The sequence below is a fragment of the Amphiura filiformis genome, chromosome 8 (assembly GCF_039555335.1).
Source record: "Amphiura filiformis chromosome 8, Afil_fr2py, whole genome shotgun sequence".
Classification (NCBI taxonomy): domain Eukaryota; kingdom Metazoa; phylum Echinodermata; class Ophiuroidea; order Amphilepidida; family Amphiuridae; genus Amphiura; species Amphiura filiformis.
Genome location: NC_092635.1, coordinates 4,298,146 through 4,321,474, shown reverse-complemented (window position 1 = coordinate 4,321,474; position 23,329 = coordinate 4,298,146). Strand labels below are relative to the sequence as shown.

At 35.5% G+C, this 23,329-nt stretch overlaps 1 protein-coding gene across 1 annotated transcript; it reads right to left on the bottom strand.

Moving 5' to 3' along the window:
- Positions 1 to 21,137: 21,137 nt before the first annotated feature.
- Positions 21,138 to 23,023, bottom strand: LOC140158356 (uncharacterized). Its single transcript, XM_072181448.1, is given in 2 exon segments — positions 21,138 to 22,774; positions 22,777 to 23,023. Coding segments are annotated over 2 exon segments (1,842 nt in total). The 5' UTR covers positions 22,982 to 23,023.
- Positions 23,024 to 23,329: the final 306 nt, after the last annotated feature.

Genomic DNA, 23,329 nt, shown 5'->3' with positions numbered 1-23,329 from the left:
TTTCATATATTTAGGAAAAATAATAATTGATACACTTTCCCACATGGCCATACTATCAAATACATGTTACAGTTAGACAATCACTTCCAAATCCATTCAATTGACACATTAAAAATCAGAGACATTTCTGAGAAGAAATCAGTTTATTTAAGCATCTGATTTGAACAGGTGTTATATCTCAATTTCTTCACTACTCAAGATGTACAAAACTGGCGTTGAAATAAACTGGCCCATACTTGATGAAATGCTAAAGCAGGTATTTATAGTGACCGACAAGTTCAATTAGTTTTACTTACAAATTGTTCATCTTTCAATAGGGTAAGTTATTTCAATCAGAGATCATTTTTAAGATAATTGTTTTCCTAACTTGAGACTTGCACAATGTTCATGTTTTTACTGCTTGTAGAATGGTACATATCTGTCATCAAAGCTAAAAAGAGGAATGTAAATTCGAATTTGTCTATGATCATAACATTCTACAACTGCAACTTTCCACATTAATATGCTGTTATGTAGTATGAGCAGTAGATTCTATTCTGAAAATGTCAATTTTATAACATCCAAACTTGACTTTGCCTGAGGGGTAAAAATGGGGGAATATATCTTGTTACTTGTCATGTCCAATATAATGTAATAGTAATAACAGCAACACATATTGCTGTCAACTTGATGATCAATTCTTTTTTATTTCAAAACTGTTTGCTGAAGTTATGCTGAACAAAACCAGCATTTAAAAGAACAAAAAGAACTTGTGTGATATGAAGGTTAACAGAAAGACCATGTCAATATCTTTAATAAAGACAGATATCATTGTATACTAAAATGAAATAGCTCAATGACAATGAAGTCTTAGTCTAAATTTGACACATTGATTACATAATCATTTACTAGCTAGTGCCAATCTTAACAAATAATACAAAACAATAGTACAATCTAACATACAATCACAAAAATGCGTACTCTCTAGGTGTGTAACATACATGGTTGTTCATGGGGAGAAATAGCCTGGTCATTGGCATGACAAGCTTGTACTGTTGGGAGGAGAAACATGATCAAAAACATTCTGATTGAAAATTAATTTTCCTTTCTTACATCCATATTTCACTGAAAATATTTTATTCTGAGAGGACTGCCTGTCACCTGGTTACAGCTCTGCAATGTTAACATCTTGCATCATTAAAAGTACAAATGACATAAAATCCTCTATGAGGAAAGCAGATAGAACCCGCCTCAGTTTGTTTTATCAATCTCCTTTAACCATATGGGAAACATTCACGTTTAGAATTAATGCGAGTGGTGATCGATGAAGTGAGCCTCTAAAGCTTTGTCGTAAAAAAAATATGATTGCATACTTGCCAGCAGCAATTTGAGAGAACTTGTTGAGTGTTAATGTACTCAAAAATGATGCTTGAGAAGATGGTATTCAGGCGAAAGGGAGGTAATTTGTGACATTCTCCATAAGGTAGGGGGTCCAACCTGAAATGTGAAATGATGCAGGCTTTGTGGGAATTTTAAACTGTGTTCCATCACCCGTGTGACAAAAGGATGCTGAAAGTTTACAATGCAATACAATAATAAGATTGATTTTGAAGCATGACTTTTCCACCCATTTGGGCAGTTGCAACAACAGTTTGGTGCCGATGCTCCCCAGTAATGGCGGAATGAATTCTGACCATCACTTGGCTCGTCGGATCAGTGTATACATATAATTTGATAAGAAGTGGCAAGCATGCTCTCACTTGAAAGTCGAACCGAAGGCAACTTAACCGCAAGTTGCTCTGCATTTGGGCCATTAATCGCTACCAGCATTTTTTTTATCACCAGTGATTTGTCTCTTGGTCAATGCCGCTGTTGCTATGATACAGATATTGTAGTCAAGGTGTACTGGTCTCTATAGGGGTATAAGATATGACAAAACAACATAGTACTCCTTTCATTCTCAAAAACACACTTGGAAGTTTGGTCCCAGGCTGCAACTAATTCATGTTTCAGGTTCATGCTTGACATTTGAAACAACCTTGAAATCAGCTGACATTTCATCATGCAAGAATTACAAAAACCCAACAGACAACTGACATTTTGAGATATTTGCAATTGGAATGTCAGGTAAAATCACAATTGAATGTGGTAATCTAGAGGGACGGCAAGTCTGGCAACCATTGGATCTAAATAAACGTGCGGTTTTGTTGGTGGTAACAAAGGGATATAATTGTGATGCAGTATTGCATATCGAAGGGATTTAATTTTGAAGCAGTAGAGCGTATTTTATCATACTGATAAATGAGTTTACTGGTGATATTTCATTAATTAGTCACTGCCCTGGTCTGAAGGTATTCTATATTAATGTAGTGGTGCAGACAGACGGGATACATGAAATGACATCAACACAGTGACTGGTGACAAGCCATGTAGATTCTACTCATTTAGCTATGTAGAGCCAAATGTTCTTATGGCATGTCTCTGGACAATGCACATGTATGGACAAAATGCTCCCAATATTTTGGTTAAGTGCTTAATTTTGAAATAATGCTTCCAATAGATTGGAGATGACACAAACAAACAAAAATAATACAATGAAATAAACAAATGAATAAAGAGCTTTTCACTTTCCATTTCAAAGGTTCATGTCTGTATGGGAAAGGGAATTCCTCTTCCTCATAATGAGATTGGGAAGTTAATGTTCTATAAATTTTAACCAGATAACAATGATATGAATAAAACTGGAAGAGTATCTAACACATTCAACTCTCCAAAGCATACTGGCTTCATAAACTCAAGATGAGACTTAAAATTGCCTTTTTAACAGGTCTTTATAAACTGGTATAGTTCTGAGTTTCTGAGTTTCCAAAAGCCATGATCCAGGATGGAATGACAGGCAATCTATCTGTGTGAGGTTTCTATTTGGGTACATCAATATAGGTGACAAATAATATATTATTGTGTGCAAAATTTCATCAATCATCATACATTTTAAATATTAGCGTTTATATAGCATGTATGGGAAATAGTGAGTTTGGTTCCCACATAGACAACAAAAAAATCAATATTTCAGTTTCATCTTGATCACCTGTTGCTCTCATTTGGATACACATGACAATGAGGAAATCAAACAAAATGATAAATGTTCAGTTTACAAATGTGGATTCTGAATTGAAAATTGTATTTATATCCTCCAAACATACAGCATTGATCCATTTCAACATCAGATGATGAGCTCAGATATCTTCCATTCTATAAGGCTGTTCTGTTATCACTGACCTAATAATCAACTGTATTTAGGTCATGTACAAAATAATATCAGAATTGAACAAAATAATGTTCAATGTGGAATTATATTTTTTCATTTTCACTAATGCATAATGGGGAATTTCTTTCTTTTTTCATTTGAATCTGTACTTTTATTTGTTTGAAAGATATCATGGCAAGCCGAGTCAGGTTTGGGGGGAAGATTGTATCATATAAACTAAATCAGTCACATGTAAATGTTTGTCTAAGAGAATGATCACACAATCTCATTTCAAGAAGCTGGAACACACTAAGGCAATGTAGATTTGAATGTGATAACACACATCTTTTACTTGTATTTTACTGAATTCATGGCATCTAGATTGCATGCTGTTACTTGCCCAGAAGCCTTGGGATAAACTTTTTGTCCCCATTAGATAGCCTTATTGTCAGTGTTATTGATCTTATTTGTGGATATTGTAGTTTGCATTTTTATTAGTTTTTGATTTCAACACTACCTTCTCTGACAATTTCTTAATCTTTTTCTTAGTCCGCAAATAGATTTTCTTTTTCTTAGTCATTTGAGATGATACTTCCTAGTTAATGCTCCTTCTGTTCTGTCTTCTACCAAGTTAATTAAGATGTCACTTTCAAAGTTCAATGATGTCAAGTCCAGTGGGTTCATTCAGGATTCTATCCGTTAATTGCCAGCTGTGATCTGCAATGTGTCTAACATTTTCTCTAAGTATGGCATCTGGCCTTCTGTCTCTTTTGCCTTTGCATGCTGAAATGACAAGAATATATAAGAACAAGATGAGAAATAGAATCAAGTAGTCTTGGTCAGGATGATAGCAGGCTAACTTTGGCACTTGAAAGTTACTTGGCTGGGTGTCTAGTTGTATTTGAGCCATTTGAGGAAATTCCTACCTAAAGAAACAACAAATATTAAAATATTTAGTTTAATAGAAATATTCTGGCAGCTTGAAATGTTGGCAAGCAATTTGTGAAGCAGAGCAGCTGGTTCAATTTGGTTTCCTGAGGAGCTTGATAAAAAAAAGTTACATGTGCACTTTGGCCGAGAGTAGTAGTCATTTCCATAAAACGTTAGTTTTTACTGTCGGATATATTCCTATTAATTTTGAGCCGAACAACTAAGGTAAAGAAAATCATAATTCAATTCCAGTGCCGATATCACCAATATTGCCATCAAACTAACAACAAGAGTATACAGCCTGTCTCAAAAAAAATTGTGCGAGTGAAAAGCGCCCTCTTTGGCAATTAGAAAATACCGTTGTGACATAATGCTTACATCAACGTCAAGGGCACAGTCTTAGCTCTCAAATACAGTTTGTTCTGTTCAATTTGCTCTTTTTAATCTCGAGATATGTTAAGTTAACAACGTAAGGGTAAAATCACAATGGTGCTACTTTTACTAGGGAATAGGGCTGGTACAAGTAAATCAATGATAGCTGATGTTGATGCGTCTAATGCACTCCCCCTTCGCATTAGACGCATCGACACCAGCGCGCGTGCATTATTTTGTCTAATTTCATTAATTTCATGAACTTGTCAAAGTTCATTAACCTATAAGTGTGCAATATTTGTTTGTCTTGAATGACAAAATTAATGAGAACAGTATATACCATGGTAAAATCATTGACATGCAGATGTATTTAATTTTACAGCAGAATGTGAAATATTTATTTATCGTTTAATTTGTCGTAAGTGGAAAAAGAGAACCATTATACCTTTATCATGATAAAAAATTAAAAACAATTATGTATTGTTGTGTAATTGATGCATTCTTTTTTATTTCACGAAGGAACTCTTGATAAACTTGATGCTATCATTGATTTACATGTACAGCCCTCTTCCCTAGTAAAAGTGGCACAATTGTGATTTAACCCTTTCGTTGTTATAAGTAAGAATATCTCAAGATTAAAACAAGCAAATTGAACAGACTAAACGGCATTTGAGAGCTAAGACTATGCCCTTGACGTTGATGTAAGCATTATGTCACAACGGTATTTTCTAATTGTCACAGAGGGCGCTTTTCACTTGCACAATTTTTTTAGACAGGCTGTAGATGGTGCATTACTTAGCCTTGCATGAATTGAGCATTCACAATTTCACAGGTATGCATTTTTTTTATTCTGAACTAGTGATTGCAACACCCTTCATAATGTCGCATGCCACATAATGACCTTTGCCCTTGGTCTTTTTATTAAACATATCTCCCACACCTTCTCATTTATTTTCAGCAATTGTTTGCTCAGTCATAGCCATTTTCTGAAATAACACAAAATCTTGTGTGACCCTTGGGTGACCTTTGACTGTATTGTCATTGACACCTAACTTCACCCTTCCCATAAGTACTTTGACCCACCTAGGTAATGATCTGCTACTTCCATGAAAACAAAACCAATTTTCAGAATCTGTGCATGTTGACCTCATTTGATCCCAAGATGACATTTGACCATAACATCCTTCAGGTCACCCTAAATACCTTACCCTAAATTACTGCTACCAAGTTAGAAGTCGGTAGTAGTCATACTTTAGGAATGACACCCATTTTACACAACTTTAATCAAATTAGCACATGCATACATCCAACACATACAGACATAATAATAATTGCATAGTCTTTCAGACAAGACAATAACGCAATGTAATCGCCACATCACGATTGCATTGCCTTATGGGCCATAACGTTTTTCCACATCTGTGAGTGTGTGTAATATGAATGATAAATCTCATCACGTTATGGATTTCTTATCTGTTCATCTTTGCAGCTAGCTTGCTGCATTCCTCTGATTGGCAATTCTATAATCAGTTGGTTGATGGCTTACAAGAATTGCATCTCCCACTTTAGTCATAATTGTGATATGTCTCAGTATTTTAGTTGTATCAGGTGATGCTGCGGTGGAAAAATAATCATAAACAAGCTCTTATCATGAAATGTTATTCCCTCCTTATTGCTACCTGGCTACAGCCATCATCATCACCTCCCCAAGTTGCCACCAAAGATTCCTGTCATTTGGTTTGTCCATCCACCTGATCCCTCGTCCCTTCATCTGACTTTCTGTCTGCCTTGGTGTCTTGAGCCCAGCCAAGGCTTCCATTCTGTGACATTCTTTGTCCATCTATTATATGTTGATTTTGCAAGATGGCCAGCCCAATGCCACTTATTCATCTTCATTGTGTGGAATATATGTCTGTAACATCTGTTTGGCTCCTGATCCATGCCACTGTTTTCCTATCCCTTTTGGTGAAGCCCATCATACATCTTTCCATGTTATGCTGTGCAGTTTTCAGTTTTTGCTCCATCCTCTTAGTAAGTGACCATGTTTTAGCTCCGTAGGTCATGGCTGGTAGTACACATTGGTTGAAATCTTTTCGTTTCAGACAAGTTAACATCTTGCTTCTCATGATGTCGTTGAACTTATCAAATGCACACCACCCAGCCCTAGTCCTCTTTTTACTTATCTGGCTACAGTATCCATTGTAAATATGAAGAAAAATGCAATGCAATGAACTCTCTGCTTGTCCCTTTAAGGTTAAAAGCTCCATGATTAGTCTAGCTATCTAAGCCTGCTAGAAGCAATGCTTGGACACTAAAACCTTATGCTTATCACCCACAAGCTACAAGGGTGTGAGATAAACATTAAACATGCAGTTAACAACATGGTGAATGTTGAAAGCACATAGTGAAATAGGTCATCATTTGTGCGAGCAACATGCCTCATAGCAATGAAGGCTGTTATTAAATCAAAGAATGATATCCGAGCCTAATAACGTCAAGATACATTGAAAATAGCCTGTGGATGTTACAGAGGAGAAGGAGATACCTGAGTTCGAAATAATGACCATTTACAGATGCAAAAGCCTTAAGTTCAGATCTAAGGGATAGATTCAGACTGATCACATCCTGTCTATTGACTTAAACCTGAAGTTTGGATTTACTTAAATGAATTGATCTTCATCTTTGTAAGTTACCCTTAGGATACATGTATATAGCAGGAAAATGAGATAATAAGAGCTTGACACTGTGGTTTAACACAACATGTGTGATAGGATTACACCTGTTGCCAAGGAAATGATAGCATCACACCCTCGCTATTATTGAGAATAAACTCAATCTTGAAGCAGTCAATGTCCAGCTTAGCATAGAAAAGTTGCAGAACCGCTTCTGCGCAAATGTGTTTTGTACATTGTAATGTTAACAAGGATGTTTGCCATCTAAAAGAAGGCTGATATAGATTGACATTCTGTAAGTTGATACACCAGTTGAAATATCGCAGGTGGGTACTTACTGGGCATGGGCATTTTTAATGGAACAAATTATGGTACATATGAATACTTCTGTGCAATTGTGAGTATACAAGCTTAGCCTGACATTTTGATTATGCATATTTTTGTTATTGTTAATTATCTACAGATGGATGTTGTACTTCATGATGCATCTTTTGACTTCTTCACCAGCAGTTGTTCACAAGGGTGTTGTATCCGAGGCAGCTACCTTAACCCGAGAAGCAGATTTATGAGAGATCTTCCCCTGACAAGATAACACATAAGATTTAAGCATGACTGTCTTTCGTTCACTTCATTATCTGTTTCCTATCGTTTACTGTATGAGCATATGCTTTTGTATTTTATCAAGGCACCATCTTTTCTGGACATAAGGCTACAGAGTGACTGTTTAAACAAACACTAAACTAATAGAGGTGACTACTGTAAACTTACTCCATCCCCAAGCAAAGCAATAAATTGGCCAGAATGACTAGTCCTGTCCATTAATAACCACATCAACATTTAGCATGGTAACTTGATTAATATTATTCTAACACCTCAATATCAACAAACCAAATCAAATTAAATTAAATCAATATTGAGTTCAACTTTCTTTCTAACAATATTGAGTCAATGTTGTTAGTCCAGTATTTGTAAATAGAGTCTGGAAATAAATCTAATACTGGAACTTACTTAAGAATTAGCCTTTTTGAAATATGGCGTACACAAAAGGAGGGCAGTCTTCAATCTGGGTAAAACCCAGCAAATTCAAAAGACTTTACCCACTTCGTGCAGCACCATCCTATTGTGTCCGCCATATCTCGAAAAGGCTAATGCTCATTTTTGCTTGTAGCATTTCAATCAATATCTTATTACAGGGCACTTACAACTATGACTTTCATCTTCGATAGTTTTTCTCTTAGATGACTAATTAATAATACTACCTAAATGTATGCCCTATAATACTCAATCAATGACATTTGTAGTTCACTCAACTCCCCCCTCCCTCCACCACACACACACATATACACACCCCACACACCGACAAGGACCGCTCTCTTTAGTTGCAATAAAGTTGTGATGGTAGTGGTATAAAATGAAAATTGTAATGACTGTCTTATAAACTGCAAGTTGAGTAGCTGTGGTAATTAAATTAAAGCTTGAGATGGTGGTCTTGTTAATTTAAAGTTGAAATGGCTGTCTTATGATAAACTGAAATCTCTCTTGAATGGGTCCGTCCTTGAACTAAATTTATAATACAGGCTCCTTTTTTTTAAAAACCATGTTTTAATCCAGTTTTTGATGGCTGTGCACTTGGGCCTTCAAATTAAGTTGCCTAAAAATAAATGAAAACCTTAACCTATGATCATTGTTAAATGGTAAGTGCTTACACCTCTCACAGGCAAAGAACAACACTTTCATTGAATTTTCTGCCAATTGCATGCAATTGTATCTTTCATTAAAACTTCAAAATCAATTTTGCCCTGGCGTTTAATTGATTTTTTGATAGCATCCTGAGATTTAAATACCCATGTTAAAGGGAAAAGCAGGTATTTTGAAACTGCAGGCACAAAATTGATGGATATGTTAGCATGGTAAATTAGTTTCCAAAAGTGTGATAGAAAATTGATTTTCTCACCTAACAAAGCATCAGAAAGAGTTTTGTCATTAGCACCGTTTAAGGGGAATGTGCCCTTTTAGGTAAATCACAAAGCATAGCCATCATATTTTTGTAATGTATTTAAAAGAGGCACATGTATTGGACAAAGAAATCAAAATTGATTTTATCCAACTACTGTACAGTAAAGAATACCTTGGTTCATATACCAAAGTCAAGGGAACTGATCAACCTGAGTAGCTTTAACAATGAATATCTTAATTTCCTGCCTGATGCAATGATTTCAAATTACCTGGTACGGGTATTTACAGGTGCCCCATTAATCATTTGTGATTATAAACTTTGATCATCGCTATTGGCTGCACTTTACCCCAAAAGATGTCTTTCTTTACTTCAAGAACAATTACTAAGTTTGTATTGAGGGCAAGGTGTGTGACATGTGAATCTTAAATGCCATGACCTTCTCATTACCTCCATTGTTAGCTTTCATTGTTGTGATCATATACCTTCTAAACTGGAAATGAAAGTTAAGTATTAGCAATAGCATGTGTATCTGCATATTTTTCAGTTAATCCATAAGTTCTGACTAATAATGGTGGATTGGAGATTCTAAAGTATGTTCTCATCAACATTTATGGTAATGCCACCATATATTAGGTTTGAATCCCGGAGTACCAAGTGACTTCTTTGTTCATCTTCTCTCCTTTTTCATTTCTTCTTTCCCTAATTTGCATAATTAGTCTTTATGCAAATTAGCTCATTCATTATACATTTATAATTGACTTTACAATGTGTCATGACTTATGATGTATTCTACAACTAAGGAAGCATAAGTAACCCTTTATGAAATTGATCCTTGCCCATGTAGTAATGATCTTACAGCTTTTCATTGCTGAAGGTGTTTTATTTTGTGTTAGCATCCTTATCCCATAGGGGGATCAGGTGGATGCATATCAGGATGACATTCTAATTGAAGTAGAAAAAACGAATTGTCTGAACAAAGTAAAAACCCTGCCAGAGAAAAGACCCATCGGTGTTAAACCTAGATCCCTGATATGTACAGACACCTCACAAAGGCCTTGATGAATAACATATATATTGAAGGCCAATATCAAATGTCAAGGTCAGTTTTTTACTTTTGTCATCTTACACTTTTTTCTGTGCCTTTTGTGTTTTCTTACTCTCTTTTCCATTCGTACCATTCTGAGATTCATCTTATCCATATACCATTTCTTTAGTTTTCTTACATCATACTTGTTATTGGTTTCACTAGATTTCATTTACCGGTACATTTATTCACATAGAGAAAGATGTATCATGTTCTGAAACTGAAACAAATTTCCTACAATTTCTTAATGTAATTGAACCCATTAATAACACTGCATCAGTACATGATATTTTGTTATGATGTATTTGTCCATGTGTCTATATACTCTATGTGATTGAAGGAGATCAAGTCATCAAGCTGAGCGAGGTAGTGAACACTTGTCACATGAAATAGCAAACAGATTTTTTTTCATTTCTTGATGCACTATTTCCACCTTACTGCTAGGATTTTTCCAAGAACTTGAACTTTCTTTGGAAAAATAACATTCCAATAAAAAAGAGCCTTCAACTTATCAAGAAAATTTTACTTATCAAGAATCAAACTTGTAGGTATATGCCAGTGACAGGATGGACAGATCTGAAAACGCTCATTGCAAATGTCCCATCCATAAAAGGTTTAACCTATACTTGGTTACAATTTGTTGTATCTGTAACTCATCAATATTTTTTCACAGCTTACAGGCTTTTGTCTGCCAGTCGGCTCTAAACATAGCTATTTGTAGCTCACTTATGTTCCAGGTTGTTGAACATTCTTTCAGTTTATAGTGGAGAGTGAAAAGGAAATTGAATAAAGATGCACAATATTCAATTGTTTCTGGTGCCTCAAATAGCAAATTGTAATGCAAATAGGCTGCCTATCGGATAAAAAGACACATTGTTTCAATAAAAAACAAAGATGGTCTACATTTATTCTAGAATTCTAGAAATATCTGGGAAGATGTCAATGAGATTTTATAGCAGCTGTCTGCCATAATACCGTATAGCACAATTAGATTTAAATTAAGTGTGTGAAATCCTCATTTAAATTGACTACTGAGACCAAAATCTCACAAAGTTATATTAAGGGTACACGATGTATTGTTGGTCGATATCAATATATTATTGAAAAATAACACTTTGATGTTATGCAATAGTGCATTCTACAAATCATATATTTTGAAAACTTGCTTGATTTATTGTAGTTAATGAGTTATGTACATTTGACAAAAGTGTTTCAGCACTCTTTACAACATAACTCAAGAACCACAGGACCTACAAAAGTATATGTGATATTTGAATTCTTCTTCACACTCGCTATGAAATGATCAATGCAATTTTGCCAAAGCTCACTGTCATTCGCAAGATGCTGTGAACTACCAAATCGCAACAGTTTAAAATAGTTGCTAACTTTAACAAGTTCTGCGTACTGCATCCTTCTCGATCCTACTGTTGCCATCATATTCTGTGTGACTTGATGTGTGAATGTTATAAAACGTAGCCTTGATTGGCTGATCAAATAAGTACTGTTCAAGAGTGCTAAGTTACTATACTTGTGCATCCTCTCTGTCATTGCAATAATTTATAGAACAGAAAATGTGAAAAGTCTGTGACAGGAGAACCATGTAGTCATTTGAGAATTTTCAGCATATTAATGAACAAATTTAAATTTACATTGATTTCGGCTGAGAAAACTCAATTAATTTTGACTGCAGCACAGGAAATTTTTTTAAAGAGTCGTTTCGCACCCTTTTGTTTCTAATGTACCGTATCGCAAATTTCAATTACGTAGACCTTTAAACTTTAAATATTTTAGTTCCATAATGAACTCAGTTAACATTCTCTTACTCTCTTTCTCTTTTTGATTTGCAGGATGACTTCAATGCACTGTACATTTCATATTACTGCTTCCTCCATGAGTAACTCCTTGATATATCCAACATCCAACAACACCAGGAGTCAATCTACTATTTTTTTTTGACTGAGAGCTGCATACAGGTGTGGCAATCAGTACACAGGAATGATGGCTGTACTTGTATAGGAATGATGGCTTAGCATGGGTCTTTTTTCCCCAATTCTAATTAACCAGTAGTAAACAGAAAGCCAGAATTCATTCACTAATGTTACCAAGTTCACATCATATCAATCAATACTAAAAAGAGACTCGTTTGAGATTAAAGATCAGGTAATTAGTTTTAACCAGAGGGAGTACATTACCCACTATGCCACATTCATTCTCCATTAAAATTTAATGTTCACATTATTTCTGTACTCAAATAGATGCAGAAAAGCATCACAGTACCGATGCCAGATCAGTTAAGCCATGGACATTTTATATTATAATAATTTGCTTTTTTCTAAAAAAAAGTGTACCACTGTAACAATACTTTTTTGAGCAGTGTAAGTAAACATCTCAAAAAAGTAACTACCCCCCTTAAAATAATAACCATTATAAACACGGGTGATTGTATTACATATCTGTAAAATGCATTGGAAGCAGAATTTATTTCTGCACATTTTGACACTTCGTTTGTAGCAATTAACTAAATATTGATGTCACAGTGTACATTTAAATCAATGTAACCCAAGATTTGAAAGTTGCAGTAAATTGTATTGATTTTGTATTCATTATAATGGAAGGAAATCTGTGTAATGATATCCGAGTGTTTTTGTATTGTATGCAAGTGCAACTTTCAAATCTGGACCTCACTACATTGAATTGGCTGGTGTTTTATTTTCTGGGCTATCATATCAAATGAGGTGTCAAAATGCGCAGAATTAAATTCTGCTTCCAACACATTTTACAGATTTGTAATACAATAGTCCCTTTTTGAATAATGGCCATTTTTTAAGGGGGGTTAGTTACTTTTTTTGAAATGTTTACTATGTAGTCAAATCAAAAGTGTCCCATAAGTTACAACAGGTTAAAGATAGGATTAGGTCAACTTGCATGCCAAGTGTTACTTAAAACTAATGCTGCACTCTAACAACATCATTTTCTTCATAAACTCATCTTTTTATCTGACATATTTTCTTTCCTTGCTCCTTGATTCCTTTAAGTGCCTTGTGTCCTTGGGTAGAAACCACTTAGCAAATAGAGTAGTAATTAAGAAAGTAAAAGAAGCTTATGTTTAGGGCATTACAAGTGGGTGACCCAATTGAAAGTCTCTTCACTATCTCGCCACATCAAAATTAAGATAACATCAGAAGAACGCTTGTATTTTTCTTGTAACGCTAGTATATGCCTGAGATATATGGAATATATGTTTAGTTCAAATGGTATAAACCATGCACCACCCCTTGCACAAGCATGTACTTTACTAGGCCACTGAGTTACACATCTGTGATGTGATGAAACAAAATGAGTTGCATGTCAGGAATATTGATTTCGAGATATATACTAGTCTAGTACTCAATTTCCTTTGTATTTTATTGTTTTGAGCAACACAAAAATGACCATATCTCTGGATCCGTTAGTCTAATTTTGATGGGGTTTTCAGCGAAATAAGGTGCTGGGAATGGCTCATGTAATGAACTTGGAAACTGAATTTTGATTTTGATCGACATCACTCATTTAGCTTGATTGCATTACATTTTGGCTCCTAATATCCTAACCACTGAAGCAGTTTTACTAAAAATTTGGAATAAGAAATTTTGAGTGATGGGCTTACATATAGGTAAAACATGTGAAATCACACCACCCACCTTAACTCCACAACTGCAAACCCTACATACTCTTTCCTTTCAGTCTTCTGACAGCCTGATTTCATTAACATTGGAATTCATAATTTTCAAAAAATTTTAAGTTTTAACTGAAAAATATGAAGAAAAATTTCAGAACAGGGGTGATGTATTGTGATTCTTAACAGGGTGATGCATTGCATGCCACTGACTTCTATTATATAACTACTTTATTTTTGACTTCATGCAGTGAATGAAAACCTAGATCTATGTAAAAGACATATAATGGTAATTTTCCGCATCACTATCTGCAATAAATCATTTAGGCATCCTATTAAGTGTCATTTTTGATGCAAATTAGTTGGTTAAATGTGGCACAAACACTATTAAAACTGTGATATATTATACACAGAATAATGTCTATGAAGTTGAAAGGGATTTATTTAGAGAAGTCCTTTACTCTTCAGCAAGTACAAACTTAAGTTAACTGCACAAAGTTATCCTATACCACTATCAGCAGTAAATAGCTACTTCAATCCATACCACTATCAGCAGTAGGTCGCTACTTCATCAAGACCACTATCAGCAGTAGATAGCCATTTCATCAAGACCACTATCAGCATTAAATAGCTTCGTCATCAGTAGCTCCTTCATGAATACCACTAAAGAACGCAAAATGACAGCATGTATTGGGTGTTAACACAACTGCTTACATAATTTTGTGCTATGAATTGATTTGAAAACAGTATTTCCAGATTTTAAATTTAAAATATGTTCTATTCTTGTGGAGAAGACAATTGATTGGCAGTATGTCATTAAAAATCAAACATATTGTCAAGGAAGTAAGAGGTAGGGCAAAAAAGAGTTAAGGCATGGTCTAAACGTAGATCATATTAGATATATGAAACTAATATCAATACACTATTTGTAATTCTAGAACTCGACAATATTAAAACTCCAAGGACAACAATGTGATCTTTTACTTAATTTATTGGAATCAAATATCTTAATTTCATGGTTTTCTGTCTCACATTTTGAAATTTTTTCATGATGATCCACATGTCTCATACACTCATAACAATAGGATATACATGTGGATCCACATAGCATACACATACATTACTCAAACTCTTGTTTCTACAACATATATCAAAGAATTGGTACAAACGTTTTCCAATGTTTATTGAAGAGACTGCCTTTTCCAAAATTTGACCAAAAATTATGCTAAAACGTAATCTCCTACACTAGTTGGAAACCAACATGCCCGAATCATTCTGATACACGTTGTACTATCACATACAATACATAGACCAAAGAAAAAAACATTTTACAGTTACATAATACTTTCATCCCTGCTGCAAGAAAACTTAATTGATCAGGGCTTAATTTAACAATGACTTGCAAACGTCTCCACAACAAGGCTTCAGGGACTTACAAACATCATACTTGACACATTATTGAGTTTATTAACTGATTGACTTGGAACAAAGGAATCAAATAGGCATGCTATTCGCTGTAGAAGTAGTGATTTAACAGAATTATTATAGCGATAAGGGAAAACAATTCTTGAATGTATAGGCCTGCACTAGACGTACACTGTAACTCTGCATGGCTAATTATCAGAGAACACACATAATAAGTGAAATATAACTGAAATAGGGATATAGTTTTCAACATAGTGGATTTCCCAAAAAGTGTTCGACACAGAGCTTGAAGTCCCACACTTATCCTGTGTCATTTCATGGTAAAAACTGACACTCCTGAAGAACACTGCAAGTATTTTTTGTAAAATCAAGTCCTGATAATACTGCCATTTTCAGTCAACCTTTTAAACATTATGTACAATACTGTACATTTTAAAATTATGTGCATAATTATACTGTAAATTGGGTGAAGTATGCATCTATTATTATACATTGTTTCAAAACCATAAATACTGTTGTATACATTTTCATATATTGTAGCTATGGTTTCAGGTATCTGACTGGCCATAATTTGAAATTGAAATACAAAAACATTTTTAGGTACAATGTTTTGTGTCTGAATATCATATAATACCCAAGCGATCAAGCATGCCAGCTAAAAAGTATTTTGTCACACATTGTGCTGTTAAATGAGTCCAATGTCAGTAAAAATGATTTTGAGATGACCAAACCATGCTGTTAACTTTTGTACTTGGTTGTTTCCAGCAATGAAATGATCACATCTCATGAATGCATAGTCCAGTTTGATGAGGGTTATTTATTTGTCCATTTCACAATATGAAACCCTCAAGAGCTCTATGTTATAATTTTAAGTACTTCCTAAATTGAGAATTGGTGCAAAGGTATTGCATTCTTAATGAAAAATTGCTCCATACACGTGCCTCATTTGCAACACTACTATTCTAAAGAGTGTTAACAATGATCATCAGTAATCTGTCAAAAAGATCACATCTCATGAATGCATAGTCCAGTTTGATGAGGGTTATTTATTTGTCCATTTCACAATATGAAACCCTCAAGAGCTCTATGTTATAATTTTAAGTACTTCCTAAATTGAGAATTGGTGCAAAGGTATTGCATTCTTAATGAAAAATTGCTCCATACACGTGCCTCATTTGCAACACTACTATTCTAAAGAGTGTTAACAATGATCATCAGTAACCTGTCAAAGTTACAACATTTAGCAAGAAATATATTTAGCTGTAGCAAATATTTAATTGGCTTGTTATTTGCTCTATCATCACTGGGGTAATGGACATTCATAATATCGACATCTGATCTGACTCTTAAATCTCACTTCTTACAAATCTCACTGATCTCAATTCATCTCATTCAACTTGAAAATTGATACCTTACACACAGCAATGAGGTATTGTAAAATATACACTGAAGATCATTGCTTTTGAATTTAACAAATCTAAGTAAAAATTGTAAGTAATAAATATTTTTACATATATCTGCTGGCCAAGCACTTGCTTACAAAGCACCCAATAGATGTCAGATTCATCTGACATGTCTGACGATTTTAATAAGACCAATCCTGGTTTACAGATGTTAGTCACTGAAAGTTTCTGATTCAACTTCTGATTCAACTTAATTCCTTTGCATACATGTAAGTATAGAAATGTCATTTTATGTTGTACCAATTATTTTGATGTGACATATTTTACATGCTTAATCTGTTTTACGTATGCTAACGATACTTGGATCATATCATTTCAAATATTAAGGACAAATGATAATTGATACATTTTCCCCGCATGGTCATACTATCAAGTATATCTTATGGTATAGTTAGACAATCCCTTCCAAATCCATTCAATTGACACATTAAAAATCAGAGATATTTCTGAGAAGAAATCAGCTTGAACATTACAGGTGTTATATATTTTTACAAACTAAAACAAGCAATTTCTTCACTACTCAAGATGTACAAAACTGGTGTTGAAATAAACTGGCCGGTAATTGATGAAATGCTAAAGCAGGTATTTATATAGTGACCGACAAGTTTAATTTGTTTACAAATTGTTCATCTTTCAATAGGGTAAGTTATTTCAATCAGAGACCATTTTTAAGATCATTGTTTCCATAACTTGAGACTTGCATAATATTCATGTCCTTACTGCTTGTAGCATGGTACATTTCTGTCATCAAAGCTAAAATAGAGGAATGTAAAATTCGAATTTGTCTATGATCAGAAAACATTCTACAACTGTAACTTTCCACAATATGCTGTTATGTAGTATGAGCAGTAGATTCTATTCTGAAAATGTCAATTTTATACAACCCAAACTTGACTTTGCCTGAGGGGTAAAAATGAGGGAACGTATCTTGTTACTTGTCATGTCCAATATAATGTAATAGTAATAACAGCAACACATACTGCTGTCAAGTTGATGATCAATCCTTTTTTATTTCAAAACTCTTCGCTGAAGTTATGCTGAACAAAACCAGCATTTAAAAGAACAAAAAGAACTTGTGTGATATGAAGGTTAACAGAAAGACCATGTCAATATCTTTAATAAAGACAGATATCATTGTATACTAAAAAAAAAAACCTCAATGGCAATGAAGTCTAAATGTGACACATTGATTACATAATCATTTACTAGCTAGTGCCAATCTTAACAAATAATACAAAACAATAGTACAATCTAACATACAATCACAAAAATGAGCACTCTCTTGCAGGTGCGTAACATACATGGTTGTTAAGGAGAAATAGCCTGGTCATTGACATGACAAGTTGTACCAGTTGGGAGGGGAAACATGATCAAAGACATTCTGATTTAAAGATTTCTTACATCCAAATTTCACTGAAAATTTTTATTCTGAGAGAACTGCCTGTCACCTGGTTACAGCTCTGCAATCTTTTAAGATTGCAGAGATGTTAAAACATCTTGCATCACTAAAGGTACAAATGACATCAAATACTTTCTCTATGAGGAAAGCAGAACCTGCCTGTTTGTTTTATCATTGTCTCCTTTAACCATATGGGAAACATTGACGTTTAGAATTAATGTGAGTGGTGATCGATGAAGTGAACCTCTAGAACTTTGATGTTAAAAAACATGATTGCATACTTGCCAGCAGCAATTTGAGAGAACTTGTTGAATGTACTCAAAAAATGATGCTTGAGAAGATGGTATTCAGGCGAAAGGAAGGTACTTGTTGACATTCTCCATAAAGGGGGGCATCCAACGTGAAATGTGAAATGATGCAGGCTTTGTGGGAATTTTAAACTGTGTTCCATCACCCATGTGACAAAAAGATGCTGAAAGTTTACAATGCAATACATAATAAGATTGATTTTGAAGCAGGACTTTTTCAACTCAATTGGGCAGTTACAACAACAGTTTTGGCGGAATGAATTCTGACCATCACTTGGCTCATCGGATTAGTGTATACATATAATTTGATAAGTCGCAAGCATGCCCATCATTATTAATTCACTTGAGAGTCGAACCAAAAGCAACTTAACCGCAAGTCGCTCTTTATTTTGGCCATGACTGAATCGCCCGTAATCGCTACTAGCATTTGTCTCTTGGTCAATGCGACTGTTGCTATGATACAGATATGTAGTCAAGGTGTACTGGTCTCTATAGGGGTATAAGATATGACAAAACAACATAGTTCTCCACTATACTCCCAAAGAACGACACCAATGCCCGCCAATAAAACACTTTTTAATACATAAGCTTGCGTTGTGTTGGTATTTATTTGCACCGGCCACAGCGAATCGTGAGCTCAATGAGAGCAGGCACAATTATTATAATAATTGTGAATCTTTTTTCTTACTCTACTTGTACAAACAATGCAGTGGGATCCTAGACTAATACAATGGGGAAGCCTAAAGCCTAAAAGAAAACAATCGCGGTAGGAGCGGGCTACGAAAACTCTTGAAAAATCTCCCGATTACTATTTTTGGAGAAAAATTGAGAACGTACGATGACCCTGGCTTTCTACCTCATGTCAACCTGATGATTGAATTCTTTCCGCCCCGAACAATCAGTCAAATACCCACCCTGGATAACCGACAGAGGCAAAACCTTTTAAAAATACGCATTAAAATTTTTTGGATTTAACAAAAAATTTTGAAAAAAGCGTGTGTGCTGCGTGGTGCTACCAACCTGAAGTGACTACCAAACACTAACACGCCCCGGCGCACACCAAGTCATTCATTATGACGTAACGTGAAGAAAATAAATATATGCTAATTCGCCGAGGGCGCTCAAACGCACATATTTTCATTTCTCCACTATACTCCCAAAGAACGACACCAATGCCCGCCAATAAAACACTTTTTAATACATAAGCTTGCGTTGTGTTGGTATTTATTTGCACCGGCCACAGCGAATCGTGAGCTCAATGAAGTAAAAGTCAGGGAAATCTACAATCCCAACGATTGGGAAACTGAAAGCAATTTTGGTAAACTTTCCTTGACATAGCCATCTTTGGCTGAATCAGACCTCCATCTGCCGTGCCTCTTAAATAATCTTTCAGGCACCCCGCATTAGCTGCCTCTGTGGCACCCCCTGAACGCAGGCTATGGACACCAAATTTTGATGTGTCGCCAACTATTGGCTTGAGCGCATCCAAAATGACTTCGCGAACTCTAGTATATGACATTGGTCGGTTATCCTTGCGCAATTTGTAACCCATTTTTGTGGCAGACAAACTCCTGAAAATGAATGAACATGAATCTTGGACCTGAGCTAACTCTAAATACTTCTGTAACATACGAACAGGACAAACTCTTGATGTCAGACGTGCTATAATAACTGATTTACCTTGCCTATAAATGTCCGTCTTGCTAGAAGGAATCAGAATTGACATATGTGATAACTCAAATGTTATATGCCCTCTTTTTATCTCAGAAAGTTCATCAAAACGGAGAAACCCTGCATAAGCTATCAAGCACATTGTTACAGTTCTAATAGTAAGCAAATTCTTGATGGACAAATCTGCACAATAGTGATCATATACTTTAACCAGAATTTCTGCTGTTATAGGCTCCTTTTTAACGGTAGGAGATGCTAATTTACGTTTCAAACCCTCAGCAGCATTCTTAACAATTGGAGAAAGACAAGGATCTGAACTCCCTGCCAATTTATGAGCCCATGAAATAGCAGCAGTGGCTTTCAAAATAGGTGCTGGTGTGTTGGCTGAATGACTGACATGAATGAGATATAATGAAACATAATAGGGATCCGCTGGAATTTTTGACTTTCCAAATCTGTCAGCCCATGTGCACCAATTGCAAAATGCTCCCCATATTGTTTTATAGTTGAATCGGCTCTAGAGTTTAATGTCACACCAGGCAATTCTGATGCTAATTTGTTCAGTTCATCATGCTCTTCGTATCCCGCATCTGACCATATACCACTCTGGAAGATTACCTGCAAATGAAATGAAAACAATTTTTAGGAATTCCGCAGTCAAATGTATTTAGGCCTACTAATATTTCTAACATTGTCTGATTACTCTACCTACTTACTAATTTTCACTTCTTGTCAATGCCGTCCTTCACGCATTGAGTACCAAATCAATCTTCATAGATTCCTGCTATATTAGCATGTAACTCTTTCTTCGTTGCAAGCTTTGATATTTGTTGCATTTCATTTATATAAAGTTCTTTGTATTTCCTCGAAAACTCATTACCAATATCATGGCATACTCAATTTACAGAATGTTTCTCTTAAAATATCAAATTTATTAGGATTTCAAATCCAACCGATTTTGCTCAACGCATTCGATTAAAACTGGACTCTTACCGCCAGAATAGCACTTCTGGCTATTTGTTTAACGAACTGCTCGTTATTGTATCTGCCATTTACAAACATACCAGGAAAATACTGTAATTCCTGTATATCCACCACTCCAACTATAGGAGTCTGTCCATCTGGGAACAATATCGGCCAAAAAGGGGCCGCATACCACTGAGGGCAAATAAGAGTTCCTGCTGCCCCCCAACGCATCATGTGAAATAGGACTCTTGGAATGAGGTGGATAGGTGGCACTAACCAGTTATTTTCATTAGACCAATCCACAGTAAATGCGTCTATATTCTCACAACCTGGGTTCCAAAACCTCGAATCGAATCTTGGCAACTTTGCATTGTAAAACTGGCAAATCTGTCTATTGTATGAGGGACCCCATCTTGTGTCCAATTTCTCAAATATATAATCTGAGATAGCCCAATCATCAGCATCAATAATGCGACTGATATAATCAGCTCTTTCATTGTCTGATCTAGGGACCCATTCCACTTCTAAAGATATATTATCTTGGACACAAATTCCGAAAATGTTCAAAGCAATTTCTTGTAAATCAGTTTTCATACTGCCTTTTGTTGCTATCGCTGCAACACTTTGGTTATCCGTAAACCATTTCACAACATGATTCCCAAGCTTCTTGACAAATGAAGCCATGACCATTTCTACGGCCTTAAGCTCTCTCCATGCCGAGCTTCGTCTTGCATCAACTTGATTCCATTGCCCATGAGCAATATCATCCGACATATCTACTACATACCCACCGTAGCCAGTGCTACTTGCATCTGAATATACTATTTTAGATGCTGCTGTTTTCGGTTCAACTTTTGCACAATTGAGAGTACGAATATTTTCCCGCCAAAACTCTAATTCACTAATGGCTTCTTCCGACACACAAACAAAGGATTCCCAGTTTTCTTTACCTTCTACACAGACATGTAAAGATTTCGTCATTAATCTTGCTATATTTCCAACTGCCAGGCTAGTGGAAACAATTTTTCCCGCCACACTAGCCAGAAGTCTAGCCTTCACATTTAAATTCCCACTATTGTCTTTGTAGTTAAGAATAGTGGTAGTACTTTGATGGATGTCTTGAACTCTTCTTCCGGTGACCCCAAATGCACCCGATTCTAGATCAATATCATATCCCAACCACTCTAATGTTATTGTTGGGCTCCAAATCGACTTCTGGATATTCGGCACAAATCCAGATTTAATCAGATCGGCTTTAATACTATCACTAGCCTCTTTTGCTTTATCTACAGACCCACCAAAACCTAGACCATCATCTAGAAATACTACAATTGCCTTGCCTTCGCTTCTCCACTTCTTTACCAACGGTCGAACTATTTTAGTAAAAATGAATGGAGCCGAACTCAAACCAAATGCCAGGCACGAAAATCTAAAATAACGCACTTTACCATTGAGATTCCATGAGAATCCCAAGAATTTTCTATGCATAGGGTGAATCTCTATATGATGATACCCGGACTTCAAGTCAAATTTGAACATGAAACCACCTTTCCTAAGAAACAGCAGTGCTGTTCTCATATCCTCAAACTTAACAGATTGCTTGCGAATGAACTTGTTTACCATCCTCAGGTCAAGAATTAGCCTCTTTTTCCGTTTGGCTGAATAGAAACAGTGAGTGGGTTAATAACGTGTGGGGGAGATTGACAAATTTCTACAGACCCCAATTTTACCAGCTCAGATATGGCCTCAGACACAAATTCGTGATTATTATACGCAGACCTGTTATTCTTGGATGATTGCATCGGAGGCTCGTCATAAAAAGGAATTACATATCCGTTTTCAATAGTTTCCATTATAAACTGTGGTGCCCCAATTTCCCGCCAAAACTGGGCGTGGCTTTTAGCCTACCTGAAACCTTGATCGCAATATTACCTTCGCTTCTCTCATAATCTGCATAATCAAATACTATATCATCTGAAATACAGACACATTCATCTACGCTACATGAATTATCATACTTAACTTTAGCTCTATTTACTTTAGATGCCTCCAGCATTTTGCGGCTGGTTTGTACTAAACTGCTGCCGTCTGGCTGGACAACTTTCTCTCCAGTGGCCGAACTTCCCACAGAAGTAGCAACTGCCTTTGCCTTGCCTGCTGATGGGCCCAGTGAAGGACCCTCCTGCACGAAAAAGCTGACT